Source organism: Rhinoderma darwinii, chromosome 5 (assembly GCF_050947455.1).
Source record: "Rhinoderma darwinii isolate aRhiDar2 chromosome 5, aRhiDar2.hap1, whole genome shotgun sequence".
Classification (NCBI taxonomy): Eukaryota; Metazoa; Chordata; class Amphibia; order Anura; family Rhinodermatidae; genus Rhinoderma; species Rhinoderma darwinii.
Genome location: NC_134691.1, coordinates 190,540,416 through 190,565,122, shown reverse-complemented (window position 1 = coordinate 190,565,122; position 24,707 = coordinate 190,540,416). Strand labels below are relative to the sequence as shown.

At 41.1% G+C, this 24,707-nt stretch overlaps 1 protein-coding gene across 1 annotated transcript in view; it reads right to left on the bottom strand.

The window, feature by feature from the left end:
- GALNT12 (polypeptide N-acetylgalactosaminyltransferase 12) overlaps window positions 1-24,707 on the bottom strand; it is a 72,539-nt gene that overhangs the window by 11,009 nt on the left and 36,823 nt on the right. Inside the window, exons 2-4 of the mRNA XM_075826832.1 lie at window positions 18,577-18,746; window positions 705-894; window positions 154-339 (exon numbers count right to left, since the gene is read on the bottom strand). Of these exons, the coding sequence (XP_075682947.1) occupies window positions 154-339; window positions 705-894; window positions 18,577-18,746 (546 nt within the window). The remainder of the gene's footprint in view (window positions 1-153; window positions 340-704; window positions 895-18,576; window positions 18,747-24,707) is intronic.

Sequence of the window (24,707 nt, the reverse complement as noted above, 5' to 3'; positions counted from 1 at the left end):
GCAAACGACAAAACGTTGACAAAAATATATATCACATGAAATGCACTACTAGCACTCAAACTGTAGTAGCTAAATAGCTGGAAAGATCAAGCATTGTGAAACATCTGGAAGCGAAGCTAGATTTATTACAGAACTTATCCATATTGTACAGACCTGATGACATCAATAGGAGAACGTCTGCGTTTTTGTTCTTTTTCTGGGACTACATGCCAAGTAAATACTAGTCTCCAATCGAGCCCTCCAATCTGAGGTTCACCAGCATTGCCCAAATACTCAAAGGTATTCCAATCAATCACATCAATTACAGGGCAAACCACTGCCGTTTCCTTTTCCCGAATCCTGATGGAAAATGTCGAGAAGTAGGTGGACAATTAGAATACATTGTGTTATATAACAGAACATTAATAGAATCATTTGCCAGAACATACCCATTCCCCAACTAAGAGTTATAAATCCTATGTCCCGTCATGACAAGCTGAATGAAGAATACTGAATAGTGACACCAAAAATATTTTTTTAAAAACTTAGTTCTACGTCCACATCAAGTTGAAATCGTTTTTTCATTTCCATTTCTAATTAAGTACTGCTGATAAAAAAGTATTATTTTCATCTTTAGTTATTTGATATTTTTGAAGGAAAAATAAACGATTCCTAATACTTTATCAACAAATTAATGTTTCACAACATTTCATATCTTAACATACCTCTCCATTATTGGTTCCAACCAGCCTTCATGGCACTCACAATGACAATCAAGAAAGGTCAGAACTTCACCGGTTGCTATGGTGGCTCCAAGGAGACGCGCTCGTACCAGACCTTCTCTCTTGTTTGCACGGATTAGTCGCACCTTCGTTAGACTTGAGATATACTTTTCCAATGGCTCTTTAAGATGATCTAGAAGCAAATATAATGTATTACTATTAGTAATGAGAAACAAATTACCACTGTCTCATGATACATAGCACGTGTCACTGAATCTGGACAAGATGGCGGGTCATGGCCAAGTTGTAGATAACGATCCCACCCTGGGACGACCAGAAGAATCAAATAGCTGGATTGTACCAGAGAGGGTAATAGCCATACTGCACATCTGGGCTACTAACAACTTGTAAATTCCATTTACCAGTTACCATAAATGTATCCACAGTATTGTAGACATCATTACGGGGATACCAAATAGGTCTATTTTATTTACACTTTCTTGGTGTTTTAGGCTATGTTCACATCTGCGTTGGGGTCCAGTTCTGACGCACCGGACCCGTGGTTTTGCCGGAAGCAATAGCGTAGTTGACTACGCTATTGCTTCCGGCAAAACGACTGATCCGGTGCACAAAAGAGACAACCGGAAACCAGGGGCACCGGCTCCGTCACCATTGAAATCAATGGTGATGGAGACGGAAACTTCTGGTTTCCGTCGGTGTCAGTTTGTGTCTGCTCAGGGTCCCGTTCTGACGGAAACCTCCGACGGAATGTCAGAACGTGATCGAACAGCCTAATAAAGCTTATTAATAATAATCAGTTTGTGGGGTTTTTAGCAGCATTATTTTTTGGGAAACTAACTTTATTTTAAAATGTTAATGCCTTTGTTTAGTCCCATAATGGATTTTGACTTTTGAACTTTTTTTCTTTTAAGCTATAATGTATTGGAATTTGATTTATGTAATGGCCCTGACAAAATAGTCCAAATTGTTAGTGGAATGAATAAAATACCTTGTTTCAAAAAAGAAAAGAAATAACTAAAAACGAAAATAGTTGTGAGCACTTTGCTGTAAAATCCCCTAAATAACCTTGCTATGAAACCCCTAAATAAGGTCTGGTCAAAACAATTTACTTCAGAAGTTGCATAATTAGTTGAATAAGACCCCGACCACCCCCCCCCCCTGTCTGCAATCAAAGTGTCACATGATCTGTCACATGATGTCAGTATAAATACACCTGTTTTGAAAGACCCCTGAGTCTGCAACACCACTAAGCATCAACATGAAGACCAAGGAGATCTCCAAACAGGTCAGAGACAAAGTTGTGGAAAAGTATATATCAGGGTTCGGTTATAAATAAATAGTTATAAATAAATATCCCAAACTTTGAAAATTGCGCACTGAACACCATTAAATCCATTATAACAAAATGGAAAAAAATATGGCACAACTACAAACCTGACATGAGAAAGCTGCCCACCAAAACTCACAGACTGGGCAAGGAGGGCATTAAAGGGGTTGTCCCAGCATGAATTTAAAAAAAGAAAAATCAGACATAACATAATGAAGGAAAATCACTTTCTAATAAGGCTAGAACCAGCCCTGTGTCTTAAATGGATCCAGAGATCTCCCTACTCATTACTCTGCTAGATTTTTTCAGGCTGGCAGCCCAGGGGGCATGTACTTTCTGCTGCAGCTCTCTCCCCCTCCCTCCATAGCTTGTACAGGCAGATCTTTCTGTTTCACTGCCTCTGCCTCCTCTCTAAGAGAAGCTCTCTAAATGCCCCCATTACCCAGAGCTCAGCGCTATATAACTTAACCCCTTAGTGACCACCAATACGCCTTTTCACGTTGGTCACTAAGGGGCCTTAGGCTAGGCTGACGCCTTTTCACGTTAGCCTAGTCTAAGTCCTGCATGGGTGTCCCGTGCAGGCTGGAGCCGGGGCTCAGCTGTCTGGTGACAGCTGAGCTCCTGCTCCAACGCCCGCGATCGAAGTTTACTTCGATCGCGGCCGTTTAACCTGTTGAATGCCGCCGTCAATAGCGACCGCGGCATTTAACTTGTTTACAGAGGGAGTGAGCTCCCTCTGTCACCCATCGGCGGCCCGCAAATGCAATCGCGGGTCTCTGATGTCATGGCAGCCGGGGGCTTGATAAAAGTCCCCAGGTCTGCCCTGGACATATGCCTGTTAGGACGCGCCGGAGGCACGTCCTAATAGATTGCCTGTCAGATTTACACTGACAGGCAATAATGCTCTGGTATACGAAGTATACCAAAGCATTATAGCAGCGATCTGAAGATCGCACAGTAAAGTCCCCTAGTGGGACTAATGAAATAAGTAATAAATGTGAAAGATTAATAATAAAAAGGACAGTAAAAAAAAAAAAAAAAAAATTTTCTTTCCAGAAAAAGTGGTTTTATTTAGTAAAAGTGAAAAAATAAATCAAAGTACACATATATGGTATCGCCACGACCGTAATGACTCAATTAATAAAGTTAATATGTAATTTAAACTGCAAGGTGAACACCGTAAAAAAAAAACGCAAAAAACAATGGCGAAATGGCAATTTTTTTCCATTGCCCCCCAAAAAAGTCATAATAAAAATGAATCAATAAGTCCCATGCACCCCAAAACAGTACCATTCAAAACTAAGTTTCATCCTGCAAAAAACAGGCCCAAAAAATCACTACATTGATGGAAAAATAAAAAAATTACGGCTCTGGGAACGCAACGATGCAAAAACAAATAATTTTAGTTCAAAAGTGTTTTTATTGTGCAAAAGTCTTAAAACATAAAAAACCTATACATATGTGGTATCGCCGTAATCGTACCGACCCATAGAATAAAGGTAACATGTTATTTACACCGCGCAGTGAACGGCGTCAATTTAAAAACACATAGAACAATGGTGGAATTTCAGTTTTTTTTTATAACCCCCCCAAAAAAAGTTCATAAAAGTTAATAAAAAAATTATATGTACCCAAAAATGGTGCTATTAAAAAGTACAAATAATCCTGCAAAAAAACAAGTCCTCATACAGCTATGTAGACGAAAAAATAAATAAAATTATAGCTCTTTGAATGCGACTATAGAAAAACTAATAAAATAGCTTGGTCATTAGGGCCTAAAATGGGCTGGTCACTAAGGGATTAAAGGGGTATTCTGGTTACAACAAGTTACCCACTTTCCGTAGGATAGGGGGTAACTTGCTGATCGGTGGGTGTCCGACAATCCCCACCGATCACAAGAACGGGGGTACCGTACCCCCCGTTTGAATTGAGCGGCAGGTCGCTCGTGCGCACTGGCGCTCCATTCATTCTCTATGGGAGCGCCGGAGATAGCCGAGCCCAGCGTTTGGCTATTTCCGGCATAGAGAATGAATGGTGTGGCAGTGCGCACGAGCGACCTGCCGCTCCGTTCAAATGGGGGTTACGGAACCCCCGTTCTCGTGATTGGTGAGGACTGTCGGACACGCACCGATCAGCAAGTTACTTGTTCTAACTGGAATACCCCTTTAAGAAGAGGGAGAGACTGCTGCTCACACACAGTGAGAGGGCAGCAAGAGGGGGGATAGCTCAATGCCATATGTAAGCAGTGCAGTTTGCAGGTTCTCTCTTCATCTTAGCAAACTACTGGCTCACCAGTGTGTTTCCCATACCTCTCAACCATCTCTGATCCAACAGGAGAATCCTGGATTCTGGGTGGTGTCCACGGCGGCCGGCAGCATGTCCTGGTTTCAACTGTATCTGCATCCTCAAGATGCAGATACAGTTGAACTTAATGGTGGAGCAGGGAGCTGTCAGCTCCACTATTGACCTTGCAACTCCTGCTTTGAGCGACTTGGCGCAGATAGGAGCAATGTAGTGACTTCATCGCGCCTGTCTGCACCAAGCCACACACAGCACAGACCAGAGGATACCTCCATCCATCATGGGAACAAGGCTAAGTAAGTACTTATTTTCTTTTTAGGAGGAACTATAACGTGTGTGTGGCACTATGGGGGGCATTATACTGTAGGGAGGCAATATGGGGCATTACACTGTATGAGGAGGGCACTATAAGGGGATTAAACAGTTTGTGGGGGACACTAGGGGGCTTAACCGTGTGTGGGGGCACTATGGGAGTATTATACTGTGTATGGGGCACTATGGGGGCAAGATATTGTGTGGGGGGCACTATAGGGGCATGATATTGTGTGGGAGGCACTATAAAGACAGAATGCTCTATAGAGATAAATGGAGAAAAAAGTGGATAAAATTCTCCAGCGCTGTCCAATTATTGTGGAATTGAAGGATTCAATCCAAGGCAAGAAGTTTAAATAAGATATATGTTTAATGGATAAGAATGCTACGCGTTACGAGATCGGACCGATCTCTTCATCAGGCAAAGAAGAGATTTTATCCACTTTTATCCACTTTTTTCTCCATTTATCTCGATCTACTGAGGGAGCCCTGACAGCCCCTGCACGGATTTACCAGCTGCAGTCCTTTGAGACCATACAGGCACTTCTGGGTGTTGCGCTCCTAGCACAACACCACAAGGTAAGCACAACCGCTTACCCCCGACCCTTTGTCACTTTAAACAAGAGATGATGCACGATGTGTTTTTTGTCTATAGAATGCACTATAGGGCACTACTGGGGCATGATACGGTGTGGGGGCACAAAGGAAAATGGCTGTATATGGACAAGGATTGGGAAGACTTAGAGGTCTGGCTTAAAGGGACAGTGTCATTATTATTTTTTTAATTAATTTGTGTTTTTATTGAATAAAATATTATATTGACTATTTAATTTTTCACACACAACGGTTTTTTTTATTGACACTTTCTTACTGTACTGGGGCTGCCATGTTTTATTTAATCTTTGTATGTGTCTCTTAAAGGAACAGTATCATCGCAAATAATTTTTTTATATGTTAAAGATGTTAGTGCTTTAATAAAAACGTTTATATTCATTTGTGTGTTTGTGTTTTACTGTTTCTTATTTTTACACTTTTTCTTCCCTATGGGGGCTGCCATTTTTTGTTCCATTTCTGTGTGTGTCGATTAACGACACACACAGACATGGAATACGGCAGCCACAGTCCCATAGGGACTGCGAACGGCTCCCGTCCCATTGACTGCCGTGTACGGCGTCTGTGTGGGAACTGCGCATGCGCCGCTCCCACACAGTCCTATTCGAAATTGGCGCCGTCCGGCGCCATTTTCCTGTGGACCGGAAGTCGCGGCCGGACAGTAATATTACTACTTCCGGTCGCGGCTTCCGGACTTGTGCACATGGAACAGCGGCAGCAAACGGAGCGGACGGGCCGGAGGGAGCCGCGGCGGCAGGAGCAGGTAAGAGATTTCAATGTATGTTAGTGTTTGTGTGTGTTTACTACTGTATGTAAACCTACTACACTGTGGGTTACCTCAAAAAATGGCGACACACAGTGTAGGAGGTTAAACCTTTCAAACCCCTCGTTTATCCCGGCACTAGCCAGGATAAAGGAGGGGTGGATGCTGAGAGCTCACTAGAGCGAGGGCTTTTAACCCAATGTTGCAATGCTGCAATTTGGGAACAGCCCCATCTAGTGGCCAAAAATGGGTAGTATTATAAATTAGAAATAATTTATAATATTTCCTGGCTCGTGCCAAAAAAAAAAAAAAAATTTGAACAATGTTTAATCACCCACACACTAAATGTTTAAATTTTTTAAAAAAACCATGTTTTTCTGGTAACACATTCCCTTTAACGACACATACACAGATGGAATACGGCAGCTACAGGGAATAGGACACAATGAACGGCAGCCGTTCTTTGTCTCTGCTATCTGGCTCTGTACTGCGCAGACGCAGTTCAGAGTCACACAGCAGAGAAGCCGGTTTGTAGGGAGATAGCAGGCGCCATTATGCAGACCGGCTGCACTGCAGGTAAGGTGTGTGTGTCTCTGTCTGACCCTCTCTCTCTCTCTCACAGACTCCTGCTCTCGTAACTCCCCGACGGGCCCCCCCTGATGCTGGAGGAGACTGTCAGCAAGATTGTATGGTTACGCTGGAGGAGACTGTCAGCAGTATTGGGTGGTGATCCTGGAGGAGACCGTCAGCAGGATGAAGGGATAAAGACATTTAGCAGGAGAGGATGTAAAATGCGCAAAGAAAACACGTGTCAAATACACGCCGTGTGAACCTGTCAACTGAAAAGTCATTCACTTCACTTCCATCATTCTAAGGCTATGTTCACACGCAGTGTTTTCAGCCGTTTTTCGGGCCGTAAACGTCCTGAAAAATCGGAAGCATAACGCCTCCAAACGTCTGCCCATTGGTTTCAATGGGAAATACGGCGTTCTGTTCTGACGGGCAGTTAACGCGGCAATTTTCAAAAAACAGCACATAAAAAAGACGCCCGTCAAAAAGTGCATATAACGTCTTGGGCGTTTTTGGAGCCATTTATCATTGACTCTATAGAAAAACAGCCGTAAAAAACGCCGCCAAAAACGCGAGTTTGATTAAAAAAAAATGGCTGAAAATCAGGAGCGGTTTTCCCTTTGTTTAGTAAGTGTGTGAGCATACCCTTAGCCTTTTTGTGAGTCCTATAGATTCTGCCAGCTGCATTTCAACAAACACACCCAAAATGGCAGCCGGACACTGCTTAGCCATTTGAAGACACCTTTTCCTGGCTTGTAGGAGGGGGGGGGGGGGTGAGATTCCCTCACACATTTACGGCAGCTGTGAGTCAGGTTGCTTTGCCTTATTCACCTTGCTGCAATTCTGGGAAGTGCTCCCTCTGGTGGCCAACATATGAAAACATGTAAAATTATTATTTCATTTTTAATACTTTCCACCATGTGGAGGAAAAAAAAAAAATACAGCAAAAAAAACCGTACAAAATATAATAGAAATAAGTAACTTAAAAAAAAAAAAACGTTTCACATTCCGTTTAATGTTAAAAAAATTGTTCTGGTGTGCTTTGCTTTGCACCGCATGAGTGTTCCCTCTTTGCAATCATTGAAAGTTAGGAGGCATGTGTTTCCTCTGTGAGTCTTTATATACATTACAAACTGTGTTGCAGAAGCTTCTCTACTTGTCAGAAACGCTGAGCCTTTATTTACAAGCAGAGAGGAAAGTATTTCCTATGGACTTGTGGCAGAGTTGGAGAGTGGAACTTAGCATGCGTGTCCTCCCTCATTCAGCACAGCAGGAGGTCGTGCACATTACTATTCTGATTGAACACCAGCGGACATTATAATGAAGTAAAGGAAATCTCTCACAATTGGAGCATTTTTTTTTTTTAACATAATGTAAATTACAAAACTAATACATTTTTAGTTTCAAAAGAACTTTATTGGATTGGTGTTAAGAAAAGTAGCACAAATTGCCACAAAGAAACCCCACAAAGGGGGAATGTTCTAGTCAAACAAAAATGTTCTCAGACAGAGAAGACCAGTACAATCAATAAAACACAGATTTCAGTCAGTCAGATGGGTGAGCAAGCAGGGACATCCACACAAAAGCCCCTATCACACCAGCCGATGCAGCAAGCGCCGATCAACGAGACACCGTTGATTGGCGCTCGTTTGCTCCTGTCACATGGAGCTGTGGATGGGGATGGGTGGTCGTTACTCCGAACACCCGTCCCCATACATGATCATCATGTTGGCAGCGCATCTACCTGTTTACACAGGGAGATGTGCTGCCGACAACAATAATATTTTACTTTTTTAAAACGATGCGATCAGCAGATGATTGAGCGTTTGCGCGTCAATCTGCTGATCGCTGCACTGTTTACACAGGGCAATTATCGGCAACGAGCGTATTATGAACGCTTGTCTGCCCGACAATCGCCCAGTGTGAAAGGGCCTTAAATTCTCTTGCACATGACCAAAGTGCCGCTCGGGCCGTTTTTCACGGCATCCGAGAGGCACCAGATAGTTTTCACGCACCCTTTCATTTTAGTGGGTGAATAGAATCTGTGAAAACAGACCTGATGCTCCAATCCGTGGATAGAATATGTCCTAACTTTCCGTGGATCACGGACGGGACTTGGGTAACACACACAAGGTCGTGTTCAAAGAGTAACATAATATAAAAACAAACAAGGGAAGTCTTATGAGCGAGCTAAATTCTGTAAGCCTGGGAAGTTGCTCCGATCTATCCAGGGTTGCCAAGTGACCAGGAATTGCTCCATACATACCAGCATTTTATTAATTATTTTCTTAACTAAATTGAAAGATAAACTGTGAGATTTTCTGCTTGCCGCTATTTGAATCCTAGCTTCCATGCATGGGAAAGCTTGTGTTACTGGTTATTCAAACCTGTGGGTCTAGCTCACACGAGCAAAGCCGCCGGAGATTAGGAAAGCACTTCCCTATTGTAGCGCTAATTAGGTCACAGCCCCGAAATATCTAGGTGTGAGACGATCTCCTGGCAGCCCTGGAAACAAAGCCGGGAAGAAGATGGGTATATTTGCTGAATATGAGAAGGAAGTGAATATGTACGGTGAAGAGTTTTTATAGAAGTCAAAGCCAAACTAAGTGATGACTGCACTTAGATACAGTTGTGTAGTAATGCTGCCAACGAGGGAGGGACAGAGTAACCCCCAAATCTCGTTCCCAGCTAAGTATAAACTGCAATTTAGAATCAAGGGAAGGAGAATTAAAGGCGTTGTCTGGGCACGGGCAGTTTTCATACTGATTACCTATCCATAGCATACCTGGACCCCGCATCAATCAGCTGTGCCGGCTGCCTCCGGGCACCGGATATCTGTATTGAACGCAGATGGCTCCGGTCACAGTATAGCAGCCGTACTACAGCTCTGCTCCTCTTCAAGTGAATAGGAGCAGAGTTGCAGTACGGCCGCTATACAGTTTAAGGAGACATCTGCTTCCAACACCGGCCACCGCATAACATCCAGTGCCTGGAGGCAGCTGTAAAATTTAATCGGTGCGTGGTCCATTTTTCATACTGATTAAATTTAATCGGTGCGGGGTCCGTGTGTAAGACCCTGACGTTCATATACTGATGACCTATCCTGTGGATACGTCAACAGTATGAAAAACCGCCCCGTGCCCGGACAACCCCTTTAAACATAGAATATAACAATAAACTAGTCCCAGGTTGGAATAGGCAAATATGGCATTTGAGTTCGAACTGGGAACAATTAGGTATCTGAGCTCTTGAGGGAGTAAGGAAGTGAGGAAGGGGAAAATTTTAGCCTATACAGAAAATGTCCATGGGGGGCGGAGTAATCCTGTCTTGGAACTGCTTGCTGGTGAGCAATTTAGAAAAAAAGACACAAATTTACCAAGCACAGTCAAGTTTTGTCTAATCCACCGGTGAAAAGGACCAGTGGACAGACCAGGTTAAAAAGCAGGGATTTTGAAGATTGGGGTATGGAGAGAGGGATTATCCAGTAATTTAAATTAAAAGCAGACACTCCGCCATAGGATGAGCGAGTAGTGACTAATGGATGAAAATTATTTTAAATTCAGTAGGAGAGGCGAGAGATTCCACATTACAGCTGCCAGGGAGTTAAACAGCAACAGATCGTTGTCAATCTGAACTCAGAGGGAAGATTGAGGTGGGGAGCAAACTACCGTAAACTGAGGGGAGTGGGAAGACATCGGTAGAGATAGAGTATGCACGGCAATGTGACCATTTTTATCACATTTATACAACCTATGAATGATAAAAAAAAGTGCAGAGTTCAGGCCCTTTTACACAAGCCAATGATCCGGCGTACGAGCATTCATATGAACGCTCATTCCCGATAATTGCCCCGTGTAAACAGGCCAATAATCAGCCGATGAACGAGCAAACGCTCGTTCATCATCTGATCGTATTGTTTATGCAGCAGAAAATATTATCGTTGTCGCCAGCACATCTCTGTTGCCGACATGATAGAGATGTATGGGGACGAGAGACTAGTAACGATTGCCCATCCCCATAATTACTGATCATAGGTCCTTGTGAAAGGAGCGAACGAGAACTGATCAATGAGCCGTCCCATTGGTCAGCGCTAGTTGTCACGGCCAGTGTAAAACACCCTTCCACTCCAAAAGATCCCTGGACAATTTATGTAACAAAGGTGGATTATTGTAGCGGTATAAAGAGCCTAAATTAGGAGTAAATTTCACTCCCAGGTAATGAAGTAGCTTTGGCGTGTAGCTGAAAGTTTAAATTAAATCTAATTAAATTCGCCTAATGCAGGGATGTTTGGGAATGTAAAAATTCTGATTTTTTTGTAATTAATCTTCAATCCAGATAACAGGGCAAATTTTTCCAACAACGTTTCCAAATTAGGGAGAGACAGGCTGTATCAGGGTGAGCAATAAATCATCAGCAAAGAGACTGAGCTTATATACCTAAGGGCCTATGAAAAAAAAACGGAAAAATCAGGGGTGAGATCTAATGCAATTGGCCAAAGGCTTCATTGCAATGGCAAATATCACCAAAGAGAGGGTAAATCCGTGCCTCGTTGAATTCTGATAAAAGCCTTCGATCTAGAGGATAACTTTAAAGAAGCACAGGGGTTAGAATATAATATTCTCAAAGCAGATATAAAGGGACCTGAAAATGTCATGACAATCAACACTTCAAACAGGTAATCCCAAGATAGGCCATCAAAGGCAGTTTCAATGTCCAAGGCCAGAACTGCTAGTAGATTCTTCTTCTGATTAGAAGCACGAATAATATTTAAAACCTTCGTGATAGTAATAGGGGTTTGTCGGGAAGGAATAAATCCTACCTGGTCCTTGTATATCCGAGAAGGATGAAATCTGTTAAGGCACGAGGCAAAGAAGGAGGGGAGTCGTTTATAATCCAAATTTAATAGGGTTACAGGTCTATAGTTAGAGGGCAGGAGATGGTCCTTTACAGGGTTAGAGGTGACCATAATTTGTGCAGCCAGAAATTGCTGCTGAATCGGAGAACCCTAAAGAAGAGAATTGCAAATGGCCACCAGAGTTTTAAACAAAATATGAAGAAATATTTTATAGTAGATGGCTGTAAAGTTGCCTATACATGGGCTTTACCAAGTTTTAATGATTTAACCTCTAGCTCTATCTCTTTCACCACTATTGGACGATACAAATTCTGTAATCGGTCGGAAGATAGCTTAGGCAATTCTGCAGCTTTTAAAAAATAAAATTAAGGATGTCTAGGAGGGAGGGGAAGAAGAGGTAAATCATTTTCGGTAAGAGCCAAAGAACATTTATTTGATTTTATCTGGATTAGCGGAATATCACCTGAGGGCAATCACATTTTACATACATATTAAGAATGCCCCTTGCTCTCAGCCTAGCTGCTAGCAATTTATCAGGTTTTATGGCATACTTAAAATAAGTAGCCTGGGTCCATATTAGGGCTTTTTCCATAATGCGGGCCTATAGCAAGTGAAGTTTTGTTTTAACTTCTACGATCGGTCGTGAGACATATATGGAAGTATTACGCAAATGATTAATTTTTAACAATAGGAGTTGACCATATAAACTGCAAACCACTCATTAGATTCCATGTGTACCCATTCCACTTGAAAAGGAATGTTGTTGCAGAGTAAAGTAACCGCTCATCTCTTTTTTATGGCAGCATTTAACATGTAAATTCGGTCATAATTACGGGGTAAGGTGGCAGGGGGGGGGGGGGAATACATTTTGGAAGAAATGCATCCCCTGAAGACTTATTATGTCTAGTCTTTGTTTGGCATACATTATAAAGGGCAGTTAAAACCCACGTACATTGAGTGATATTATTTGCAACATAGTAAAACATGCAGCACACCACGGTGTGAATGTAACAGTGAACAATAGAAAAGGGATCATCCATCATGGAATACATGGTTTAATCTAAAAACAGTAAGGTTAGAAAATATTATAAAATAAACATGCAGAAAACAGAAGAATCAAGAACAAAGATAAGGAATCCAGTCCCAAAAGTATTAATCAGTAAGTTCGGAAAAAACATCAAGGTACAGCACCACACAAATTCATATCCCAACCAAGAAAGATCAATAGAAAAATAAGTACTGACAGACTTTTGTAGAATAGTACTGTGATGCCACTATAAACTAGAATGATCCCAACAAAGTTGCTTATAAGGACTAAAGAAATGGGCCACAATTAGAGTACCATGACAGTTCGTGAATTAAATTTACATTAGGGTATGGTACACATTCCATAAGATGGGAAAAATTATTCCCAGTACATAAAAAAACCTTACTTCCCAATATATGGCAGTCACAATAAATGGCATTTAGAAATGACTATATAGCCCACAATTATATTATATATGGAATTAAGAAACCAAAAACTGTACTAGTAACTGCAAAGAGAGGGGCACAAAGTGTATAAATATGAGTGAAAACGTCCCAAAATGACTAGCAGGCATACATCAATCACAGAAGCTTTTTATACAGTCTGACACCAAATATAAATCACTATTATCTGCATATATGGGAGATGAACATGTCCTTAATATGTATCTTAAATAAGAATTTTACCCATTGTATCACTAGGTCCATCAGCCCTGTTTCGCGTAGATAGCTTTTTCAAGGGGTACTTAATACATGTTCATATCTGCTTTTAAAAACAGTGATGCATAGATCACATGAAAGATATTCAACCAATATTATCATCGGTCAACTGCGCATGTGCGGGATCTAACGGGAAGTCATGAGCGCACCAAGTACGGTGGCCAAGATCTTGAATTTGCGCTGTTAAATCCTTAAGTTCAGCATGAAACAATGACTATGTCGTGGAGTAAAGCTCATTGGGCTGCAGGCATAGGATCTTGTGCAGCTGGGGGCCTAATCAGGCCATCCATCATTGCTATGTTCTGAATTTGAAACCTGGGTTTCATAAACTATCACAGGTGATGCTAGTGGTTGAGAAGCAAACCGTTCTGACATGGCACCTCTTAGTGTAGTGGGACCGGTATTCACCATCTTGAATCTCCTACTGGTCAGGACCCGGTCAACAATATTTTGTAGAGATGCGGAAGTATCTGAGCATCAAGTGACACCGCTAATACTTGCTAGGAAACGGGTGGGTCAGAGTTAAACATCTGATGGACCAACTCTACATATGTACCCCTATTACACAGTTCTGACGTGGAGGAGTAATGCAAGGAAAGTAGCCACCAGATTTGGACCACATGTGCACAGGAGACTGGGCACAGGGCATTGTAGGCAGAGGGCATTTGACAAAAGGGAGGCCCCTTTAAGGACATCTCACCTGAAAAGATGGAGGAAAGGCAGGGAAGTCCGAAAGGGTGTGTGGCACCAGCGCTACTGGAACAGGAATGCTCCTTCTTGATGGCCTGCAATCAATTTAGGCTGCGGCATCCTCCCATATGACTCCAAGAGAAGATGCCCCTCACGTCACAGCCCAGAGTTTCCCCTCCATCCACCTAGGTCCCACTATGGAGGTGGAAGAGCAGGGCCAGAGTGAAGACCGAGTGGTAAGTGCAACGGCCGAATATGCAATGGCAGTGCTGCATATTCAGCAATCCGCAGAGTGGGGACGATGGCAGGTCCTCAGCCGTAATTCCAGGCCACGGCTTAGTTCTAGGCTACAATGGGAATACTCGCCAGGGACGAAGTGGAGACCCACTAGGTAAGCGCTGGTTCCCCTAGTTAGTGTTACGTCGAATTTAGGAGAATTTCGCCGGAGATCTAAAATGTGTGACTTGTCTCTCCAGCTCTAGGTCACAAACCCCTGAAAACAATTACATTTTTAATGCTGAATTATATTGCAACAACATTTAATTCCGGGACAAATAGTGGTTTTCCCACAGGATATGTCATAAATGTCAGATAGATGCGGGTCCCACCTCTGGGACATGCATCTATCTCAAGTACGGGTCCACGTTCTATCTTAACCGATTCCGCTGTCTTCCGGCCACTTCACTTCCTGGTTACATCGTCGAGTTATGCAAACATCGTAACTCGCTGAGCTACGCAGTTTCCGTAACTCCTATACAACTGAATAGTAGTTACGGAAGCAGCGTTACGCAGTTTCCGTAACTCATCCATGTATTGCAGTGTATTGTACCAGCGATCTAATGATCGCTGGTTCAAGTCCCCTAGGGGAACTAATAAAATGTGTAAAAAACAAAAAAGTTAGATACATTTTCAGGAGTGTAAAAAATTTTTAAAAGTAAAAAAAAACAAAAAACATTTTCCCAAGCACAATGTAAAAATAAATAAATAATAGAAACATTGGTAACACTGCGTCCGTAAAAGTCTGAAACTATTACAATATAGCATTATTTGACTCACACAGTGAACGGCGTAAAAAAATAATAATTTGAAACCCCAGAATCGTTGTCTTTTGGTCACCACAGCGCTAAAAAGAATGAAATAAATCGTATGTACCAAAAATGTAATGCTAATAAAAATTACATATAGAAGAAAGAGAAAACAGAGTCTTATAGCCAAAGTATATCAAAGAGTATCAAAAAATTCCTTTATTCAATATATATAGCAACAAACATTTAAAACTGTATATGACAGGAGAGACTCAGAATAATGTTGTCACAACGATGTATCAGGGAAACCCAGATTATAGATAGTAAGCCATTTATCAGTATAAATCTACAGGCAAGAGTATCAATGATTTAGAAAGTGCAGTGCAAGAGTTATGGCTGCTACAGGGTCAAAATGATCCTGACAAGAAGCATGGATGTACTGAATAGATACAAGAAAGCCATCCCCTGAAATTCAGGAGTAGGCATGATAAACTTACCCATGTACAGTCTTAATGAGTTCCCAGACGATCGGTATGTGCGCCCCGACGCGCGTTTCGCGATTATTCGCTTCCTCAAGGGGGATTGGTGTGTGTATCTAATGGCATCCTCTATATACCCCTTCTATAAGTGACCCAGGTGTGTAATGTAGGCGTTCTGCCTTACCAAAAGGTGTACGGCGCGCATCCAACGCCGCAGCCGGAAGTGTGGCAGGCCCCACTTCCGCCCCCCAGTGCCGCGGCGCACATCCGGGCTCCAGACGCGTACTGAGAGACCCGGACATGCGCACCGCACTGAAGGAGGAGCGGGCGTGGCCAGCCCCAGTCCCGGCCGCGTACGTCAGCAGCGCGCACCCCCTTGGACAGCGCAGAACAGATGTGGATAGGTAGTAGTATAACATGAACATCTATCTATGTGTTTGTATTGCGATTAGTATATTCTAACCACAATAAGGTAAAAATAGTAAACGGTGATAATTCAAGTACATCCATAGACTTGGGAGAATCATTTATTATATACATGTAGTGTTGCCCTTTTTTTTTCTTCCTTTCTTCTCCTTTCTCTCTTTTCTTCTTTTCTCACACTGTACAATAAGGGCAACACTACATGTATATAATAAATGATTCTCCCAAGTCTATGGATGTACTTGAATTATCACCGTTTACTATTTTTACCGTATTGTGGTTAGAATATACTAATCGCAATACAAACACATAGATAGATGTTCATGTTATACTACTACCTATCCACATCTGTTCTGCGCTGTCCAAGGGGGTGCGCGCTGCTGACGTACGCGGCCGGGACTGGGGCTGGCCACGCCCGCTCCTCCTTCAGTGCGGTGCGCATGTCCGGGTCTCTCAGTACGCGTCTGGAGCCCGGATGTGCGCCGCGGCACTGGGGGGCGGAAGTGGGGCCTGCCACACTTCCGGCTGCGGCGTTGGATGCGCGCCGTACACCTTTTGGTAAGGCAGAACGCCTACATTACACACCTGGGTCACTTATAGAAGGGGTATATAGAGGATGCCATTAGATACACACACCAATCCCCCTTGAGGAAGCGAATAATCGCGAAACGCGCGTCGGGGCGCACATACCGATCGTCTGGGAACTCATTAAGACTGTACATGGGTAAGTTTATCATGCCTACTCCTGAATTTCAGGGGATGGCTTTCTTGTATCTATTCAGTACATCCATGCTTCTTGTCAGGATCATTTTGACCCTGTAGCAGCCATAACTCTTGCACTGCACTTTCTAAATCATTGATACTCTTGCCTGTAGATTTATACTGATAAATGGCTTACTATCTATAATCTGGGTTTCCCTGATACATCGTTGTGACAACATTATTCTGAGTCTCTCCTGTCATATACAGTTTTAAATGTTTGTTGCTATATATATTGAATAAAGGAATTTTTTGATACTCTTTGATATACTTTGGCTATAAGACTCTGTTTTCTCTTTCTTCTATATATATACTATAGAGTTGCCGTAACTTTAAAAATGGGAGGATGTTTTTTGGAACAATACCTAGCCCAGTAACCTTGTTAGCTTCTGGAAACTATTGGTTATAATAAAAATTACAGCTCGTCCTGCAAAAAATAAGCCCTCACATTGCTGAAACGATGGAAAAATATAAGTTATGGCTCTCAGAATGTGGTGAAACTGAACAAATAATTTTTTTAAACCAATATTTTTTCTTTGTAAAATATGAAATTTTTCCAATTTTCTATTGTCTAAAACCTGGGTGCGTGTTATAGTCAGGTGCGTCTTATACTATAAAAAATAAGGTATTTACAGTATATACACTCAATGCTTGGTCGGGGCTCTTTTTGCATGAATTACTGCATCCATGCGGCGTGGCATGGAGGCGATCAGCCTGTGGCACTGCTGAGGTGGTTATGGAAGCCCAGGTTGCTTTGATAGCGGCCTTCAGCTCGCCTGCATTGTTGGTTCTGATGTCTCATCTTCCTCTTGACAATATCCCATAGATTCTCTATGGGGTTTAGGTCAGGCGAGTTTGCTGGCCAATCAAGCACAGTGATACTGTGGTTATTACACCAGGTATTGGTACTTTTGGCAGTGTGGGCAGGTGCCAAGTTCTGCTGGAAAATGAAATGAGCATCTCCATAAAGCTTGTCAGCAGAGGGAAGCATGAAGTGCTCTAAAATGTCCTGGTAGATGGCTGCGTTGACTCTGGACTTGATATAACACAGTGGACCAACACTGTTGCTCAGTGGTCCAAAGTCCTATTTTCAGATGAAAGTAAATTTTGCATTTCATTTGGAAATCAAGGTCCCAGAGTCTGGAGGAAGAGTGGAGAGGCTCAATCCAAGTTGCTTGCGGTCCAGTGTGAAGTTTCCACAGTCAGTGATGGTTTGGGGAGCCATGTCATCTGCTGGTGTTGGTCCACTGTGTTATATCAAGTTCAGAGTCAGCGCAGCGTCTACCAGGAAATTTTCGAGCACTTCATGCTTCCCTCTACTAACAAGCTTTATGGAGATGCTGATTTCATTTTCCAGCAGGACTTGGCACCTGCCCACACTGCCAAAAGTACCAATACCTGGTGTAATAACCACAGTATCTCTGTGCTTGATTGGCCAGCAAACTCGCCTGACCTAAACCCCATAGAGAATCTGTGTTGTATTGTCAAGAGGAAGATGAGACACCAGACCCAACAATGCAGACGAGCTGAAGTCCGCTATCAAAGCAACCTGGGCTTCCATAACACCTCAGCAGTGCCACAGGCTGATCCCCTCCATGCCACGCTGCATTGGTGCAGTAATTCATGCTAAAAGAGCCATGAACCAAGTATTGAGGGCATATGCTGTACATACTTTTCAGTAGGACAACATTTCGGTATTAAAAATAATTTTTGAAATTGGGCTTAAATAATATTCTAGTTTTCTGAGACACTAAATTTTGGGTTTTCATTAACGGTTAGCCATAATCATCAACATTAAAATAAATAAATCCTGGAAATAGATCACTCGGTGTGTAATGAATCTATATAAAATGAGTTCCACTTTTTGAATTGAATTACTGAAATAAATTAACTTTTTGATGATATTCTAATTCATTGAGAAGGACTAATATGATATGCTACGTATGATGTCTTACACAAAGTTCTCCTGTCCATTGTAGGTGTATGAATTACCTTTGTCACTGTAGTCATCAACAATAATAATTTCCTCAAGAAGGATGTCTGGAGTAGTTTCCAGGACACTGTGGACTGTCCGTAGAAGTGTTGACCAGGCCTCATTGTAAAAAGCAATGACAACAGATGTTCTGGGTAACTTATAGTAGTCATATTTCACAGTTTTACACCTGTGAACAAAAAAAAGGTACGTCAATAAACACTGGAGAAAAGTTTACATGCCCGTGTTGCCCTTCTCTAAACAAGTAGCAATGAAAGATACGCAATGGGTAACAACAGTACATGGCATGGAAAATGTATTATTCTGTTAAACAAAATCATTGACAAATAAACCTATATGCACTCTACCGCACAATGTATGATTTTTAACCATTTTATTATACAGAGGCGTATAATGCAAGATTTCAGATGTATTATAGGACCATCACAAGAGACACACCTCAAGCACTTTTTACACGGGCCAATGATCACATATATAAGCGTTGGTATAAACTCTAGTTTCCGATCATTGCCTTGTGTTAACAGGGCAACGATTTGTGAATGAACAAGCAAACACTCGTTCATGGGCTGATCGGATCTTTTATGCGGCCAAAAAAATGGTCGCTAGTCAGCAGCACATCTCCCTGTTTAAATAGGGAATGTGCTACCGACATGATGCAAATGTGATCGTTGCTCCTTGTGAATACAGCCAACGAGGACGCAAGCACGTCAATCGGCACTCATTTTTCCAGACCGTATCAGGCCATGTATTACTTATGTACTAAAGATTTTCTAATCAATGGTCAGTCACATAGGTCTATAGATAACAGGTATAATTGAAAACAGAATTTAGATTAAAAAAAGCAAAAAAACTGATTCCTGCACACATTTAGTAAGACATGGCCACCTTTAACTTTTCTTGAACTTTGTTAAAGTGTAGCTAAATGTTTGACAAACTTCTGACATGTCATAGTGACATGTCAGAAGATCGGATTGGTGGGGGTCCGAGCACTGAGACCCCCACCAATCGCTAGAACGAAGCAGCTGAAGCGTTCATGTGAGTGTTCAGCCGCTTCGTGTCTGTTCAGATATTACCGGAAATAAATGTATCGGTGTACGGACTCAATAGAAAGTCTATGAGCCCGTAATCCAATACATCGGCTTTCCGGAAAAAGCCGAACAGACATGAAGCAGCTGAGCGTTCACACGAGCACTTCAGCTGCTTTGTTCTAGAGATTGGCGGGGGTCTCAGTGCTCGGACCCTCACCAATCCAAACTTCTGACACGTCACTATGACATATCAGAAGTTGGTCAAACGTTTAGCTACACTTTAAGTTATACAATTTGTCATGGTACCAATTCAATACAATCTCACTCCATCCAGTAAAAAAAAAATACTTATTTTTTTACATAGAAGTCTATGGGCGACAGATGGCCGACGGATAGCAGTCATCAGAGTCATCGATCACAGCCATGCTTTAAAAAAAATTTTTAAACTTTATTTTAAACAGGGAGTCTGCATGTGGAAAGACCCATCTGTATGTGCTAGCAACAGGGGTGGGATCTGGCCAGTTCTCCCAAGCCAGTTGTCAAAATTATAGCCACATCGCTGAACAGGAGAGAAGTGGAATCCCGATCCCAACCCCGTCCACTTGCACTCAACTGCTTCAGGATGCAAACCCAATTGAGTATCATGGTGGCTCGGTGGTTAGCACTATTGTCTTGCAGCACTGGAGCCCTGGGTTCAAATCAATTCAAGGACAACATCTGCATGGAGTTTGTATTTTCTCCATGTGTTGGTGTGGGTTTCCTCCAGTTTCCTCCTACACCCCAAAAGACATACCAGTAGGGAATTTTGATTGTGAGCCCAAAGGGGACAGTGAGTAAGGACAAGCTCTCTACAGAACTGTAAAATATGTTGGTGCTACAGTGGATATAAAAACTCTACACACCCCTGTTAAAATGCTAGGTTTTTGTCATGTTACAAAATCAGTCCAAGATGAATAATTTCAGAACTTTTTCCACCTTTAACCCCTTCCCGACATTTGCCATATGTATACGTCATGGAAAGCTAGTGCTTCCTGCATTTTGCCGTATCCATGCGACAAATGCATGGCACTGGCTCAGAAGCGGAGTCGGTGCCATCATCGCCGGATGTCAGCGGTGTATTACAGCGGACATCCGGCTGTAATGGTGGGGACCAAAATTAGCTTTGATCCCCACCATTAACCCCTTAAATGCAGCGGTCAACAGCGATCGCTGCATTTAAGGTGTTTGCAGTTCATCGGCACCACAGCAATGAAATTTCCGGGGTTCCGGTGGCTGCAGTGGCAAACGGGAGCCTAATACTGGCACATCTGAGGTAAATGGATTTTCCGTATAAAGTAACAGCAAATGCGCATTTACCTCAGATGTGGTTTCATATTTTGCAAATCCATCATCAGATCTCAGCTCCGTGGATTGTCTGAGTCTGTGAGGCCAAGTCATATAAGGGGAAAATGAAAAATACCCAACATGACCCACATTACAGGGGTCACCCAGCTTTTCTAGGGTCCTGAAGAGCAAATCTACTTAGTTACATAGTGATGCTATACATGGCAATTTTTAAATGTCGAGTGGCCATTCAGAGTTGTGGAGAGCCCCGTGGGAGCGGAGATGGCAGCCATATTTGTTGTACCTGTATTCTCTTATTGAAGCCACTCAGATCAGAGTAGTAGAGAGCGCTTTAAATCAGGACGTCAATGCCCCCTGTAAGTGAAATCCTTCATTTCAGAACGGGGCTGACGGGAAGGTGGCAGTATATGTTAAGGGGGTTTTGAGGTTTCCAAAAACATGACTGCTTTCATTCAGAAACAGCGCCTCTCCTGTGCATGGGTGGTGTCTGGTATTGCAGCTTAGTCACACTGAGATCATCACCTGACATGGACAGGAGCGGCGCTGTGTTTAGTCCACAATCGACTCGCATGATCTTTTTTTAATAGAATCGGGGTAGAGTGCCGCCTGATGCTCATTACCATATGTAGTGTAGCTCACTTCATTTCAACACCCCCCCCCCCCCGTACCCCCGTATGCTTCAAGATGTCGTTCAAAACCATAGACTCCCTATTAGTCGGACATATACTGTATAAAGCATTTATAATATATCCTAGATCAGGGGAAAGCAACCTTCGCTACTCCATCAGTTGTAATACTACAACTCCCGACGACAAGGTTGAAGGACCTGTGGGTGACGTCACGCTGTCTGCTGTCAGGTGTGGATTGTACTGATATCTTCACAAAATCGTCAGGGTGTATTTTCAACGATTTTATTATTAAAAAAGAACAATATAAAATTTGATTGCTGCAACGCGTTTCAACCACGCACTGTGGTCTTCATCAGGCATATAAATTTGGTTACAATACATCATCTTATATACTTGTATCATATGCTTCACTTCCAGGTTAAACTGGCAAGGTGAAGGTTCATCATGGGTGTTTCAGCACAGGTGTGTGTATGTTTTTTCCTCAGACTGATTTTCTCTTAATTGCTATTTCTCCTCTTTTCTACCTTTTAACCAACTATTTTCTGCCAAATGGTAGATATTCTTAGCTTTAGTGTAAAAGAGGATTGATTTTTTGTATACATATATATATATATATATATATATACACACATATATATATATATATACACATGTCCACATGCAGGTGACCGTATATTTCAAAGAAATCATCATCGTCCGCGTATTCTCGCCGCTGACAGACAGTGTGAGTACTCTTAGTTTCTTTGATAATTGTGTTTATTCTTTTTGATAGTTTTGATGCTATCCTTTATTCTAACTAAGATAATTGTATTACTGGTAAAAAATGCTTCTAGTTTCATTGCTGTTCGTTTGAATCTAATTGTCGGGAGCCAGGCGCTCCTGTTTTTTATGTATATATATATATATTTAATTTTAAGAAGAGAAATATTCCCATTATTATTTATTCTTTGTAGGTGTATCACACTCAATCTTATCCTATCATTTTTAATACAGATGTCATTGTATTTTAATAGATCGTTCAAACTACACTTGATCAATTTTTTCATTGAGTCCGTTTGGGCTCAAGGTCCCAAATTTAAATATCCAGAAGGACTCCCTTTTATTCAGGGTAGAGATTCTGTTGTGTGTTTTAACATTTACTTGTTCGATTGGGGAAATTTTTATTTTAGAAAAATCAGATGAATGGTTATATAGTAAATGCCTTGATAAGCTATGTTTGAGAAAACCGTTTTTTGCATTAAAGCGGTGACCATTTAATCTCTTTCTTAGTGTCTGGGTTGTTCTTCCAATATATTGCAATCCGCACTCACATTCAATCATATAAATTACATAATCAGTTTCACAGTTCATATAAGTATTAATTTCAAATATTTCTTGTGTTACATTTGATGTAACTTGAGTTTTTCCTTTGTTAATATTAAAACAACACAAACAGTTTCTTTTTCCACATTTATGGATCCCTGCCGGTTTATAATAATGATCTTGGGTAGAGGTGGGGATATTCGTTTTCAACCTACTAGGTGCTAATATATTTTTAATAGTTCTCCCCCGACGGAATGTTATCCCTGGTTTTATAGGGATAATTTTATTTAAAATCGGATCGTTTAAAAGTACATTCCAGTGTTTTTGCAATGCACTTCTAATAACATTATGATCTTTATTAAATGTTGTAATAAAATTGTTTGAATGTCTTTTCTTTAAAATATCTTTGTTATGTGCTATATGTACTTTTTCTACAAGGCATGCTTCTTGAGATGTATCTAAATTTTTTTGATACGCATGTTTAAGGAGATCTTGAGGATATTTTTTCTCCTCAAACTTTGCTTTGAGGATTTTGGATTGTTCTTTGTATCCATTCACTGAGGAGCAATTTTTTCTTATTCTCCTATACTGACTGTGTGGGATATTTGTTATCCATTTTTTATAGTGTGCACTTTTGAAATTTAAAAAACTATTTTTATCTGTGTCTTTAAAATGTGTTTTTGTTAAAAATTTATTATCAGAATGACTGATTTCTAAATCTAAAAATATTATTTTTTCTTTTGATATATTTTGTGTAAATTGTATTCCCCACGTATTCTTATTTAAAATATTTATGAAGCTGTTCGCTTCCTCCCTAGTACCAGACCAGATTAAAAAAAGATCGTCAATATACCTTTTATAATAGACAATTTTATTCCGATATATATGAGCATTCTCTATATGTATTGATTCAAAATGCCCCATGAATAGGTTGGCATAGCTAGGGGCAACTCGTGTCCCCATAGCTGTGCCCCTTATCTGTTTATATAATTTAGAATTATGTTTAAAAATATTGTGGGTGAGAATAAAATGTAATCCTTCTAATAGAAAATCATTTTGTTTTTTCGGGAGTATACCTCCATGTTCTAAAAAAAAATGTATGGCCTTTAATCCAAGAGTATGATCGATATTCGAATATAAGGAAGTCACATCCAATGTTATCAATACGTAATTTTCATTCCAGCTGTATCCTTGTAATTCTCTGATCAGACTCGTAGAGTCTTTCAGATACGATGGTAATTTTTTCACTAGATTTTGCAAATGTAAATCTATATAATGTGAAAGCTGACTTGTCAGGGAATTGATACCAGATATTACATATAGAGAATGCTCATATATATCGGAATAAAATTGTCTATTATAAAAGGTATATTGACGATCTTTTTTTAATCTGGTCTGGTACTAGGGAGGAAGCGAACAGCTTCATAAATATTTTAAATAAGAATACGTGGGGAATACAATTTACACAAAATATATCAAAAGAAAAAATAATATTTTTAGATTTAGAAATCAGTCATTCTGATAATAAATTTTTAACAAAAACACATTTTAAAGACACAGATAAAAATAGTTTTTTAAATTTCAAAAGTGCACACTATAAAAAATGGATAACAAATATCCCACACAGTCAGTATAGGAGAATAAGAAAAAATTGCTCCTCAGTGAATGGATACAAAGAACAATCCAAAATCCTCAAAGCAAAGTTTGAGGAGAAAAAATATCCTCAAGATCTCCTTAAACATGCGTATCAAAAAAATTTAGATACATCTCAAGAAGCATGCCTTGTAGAAAAAGTACATATAGCACATAGCAAAGATATTTTAAAGA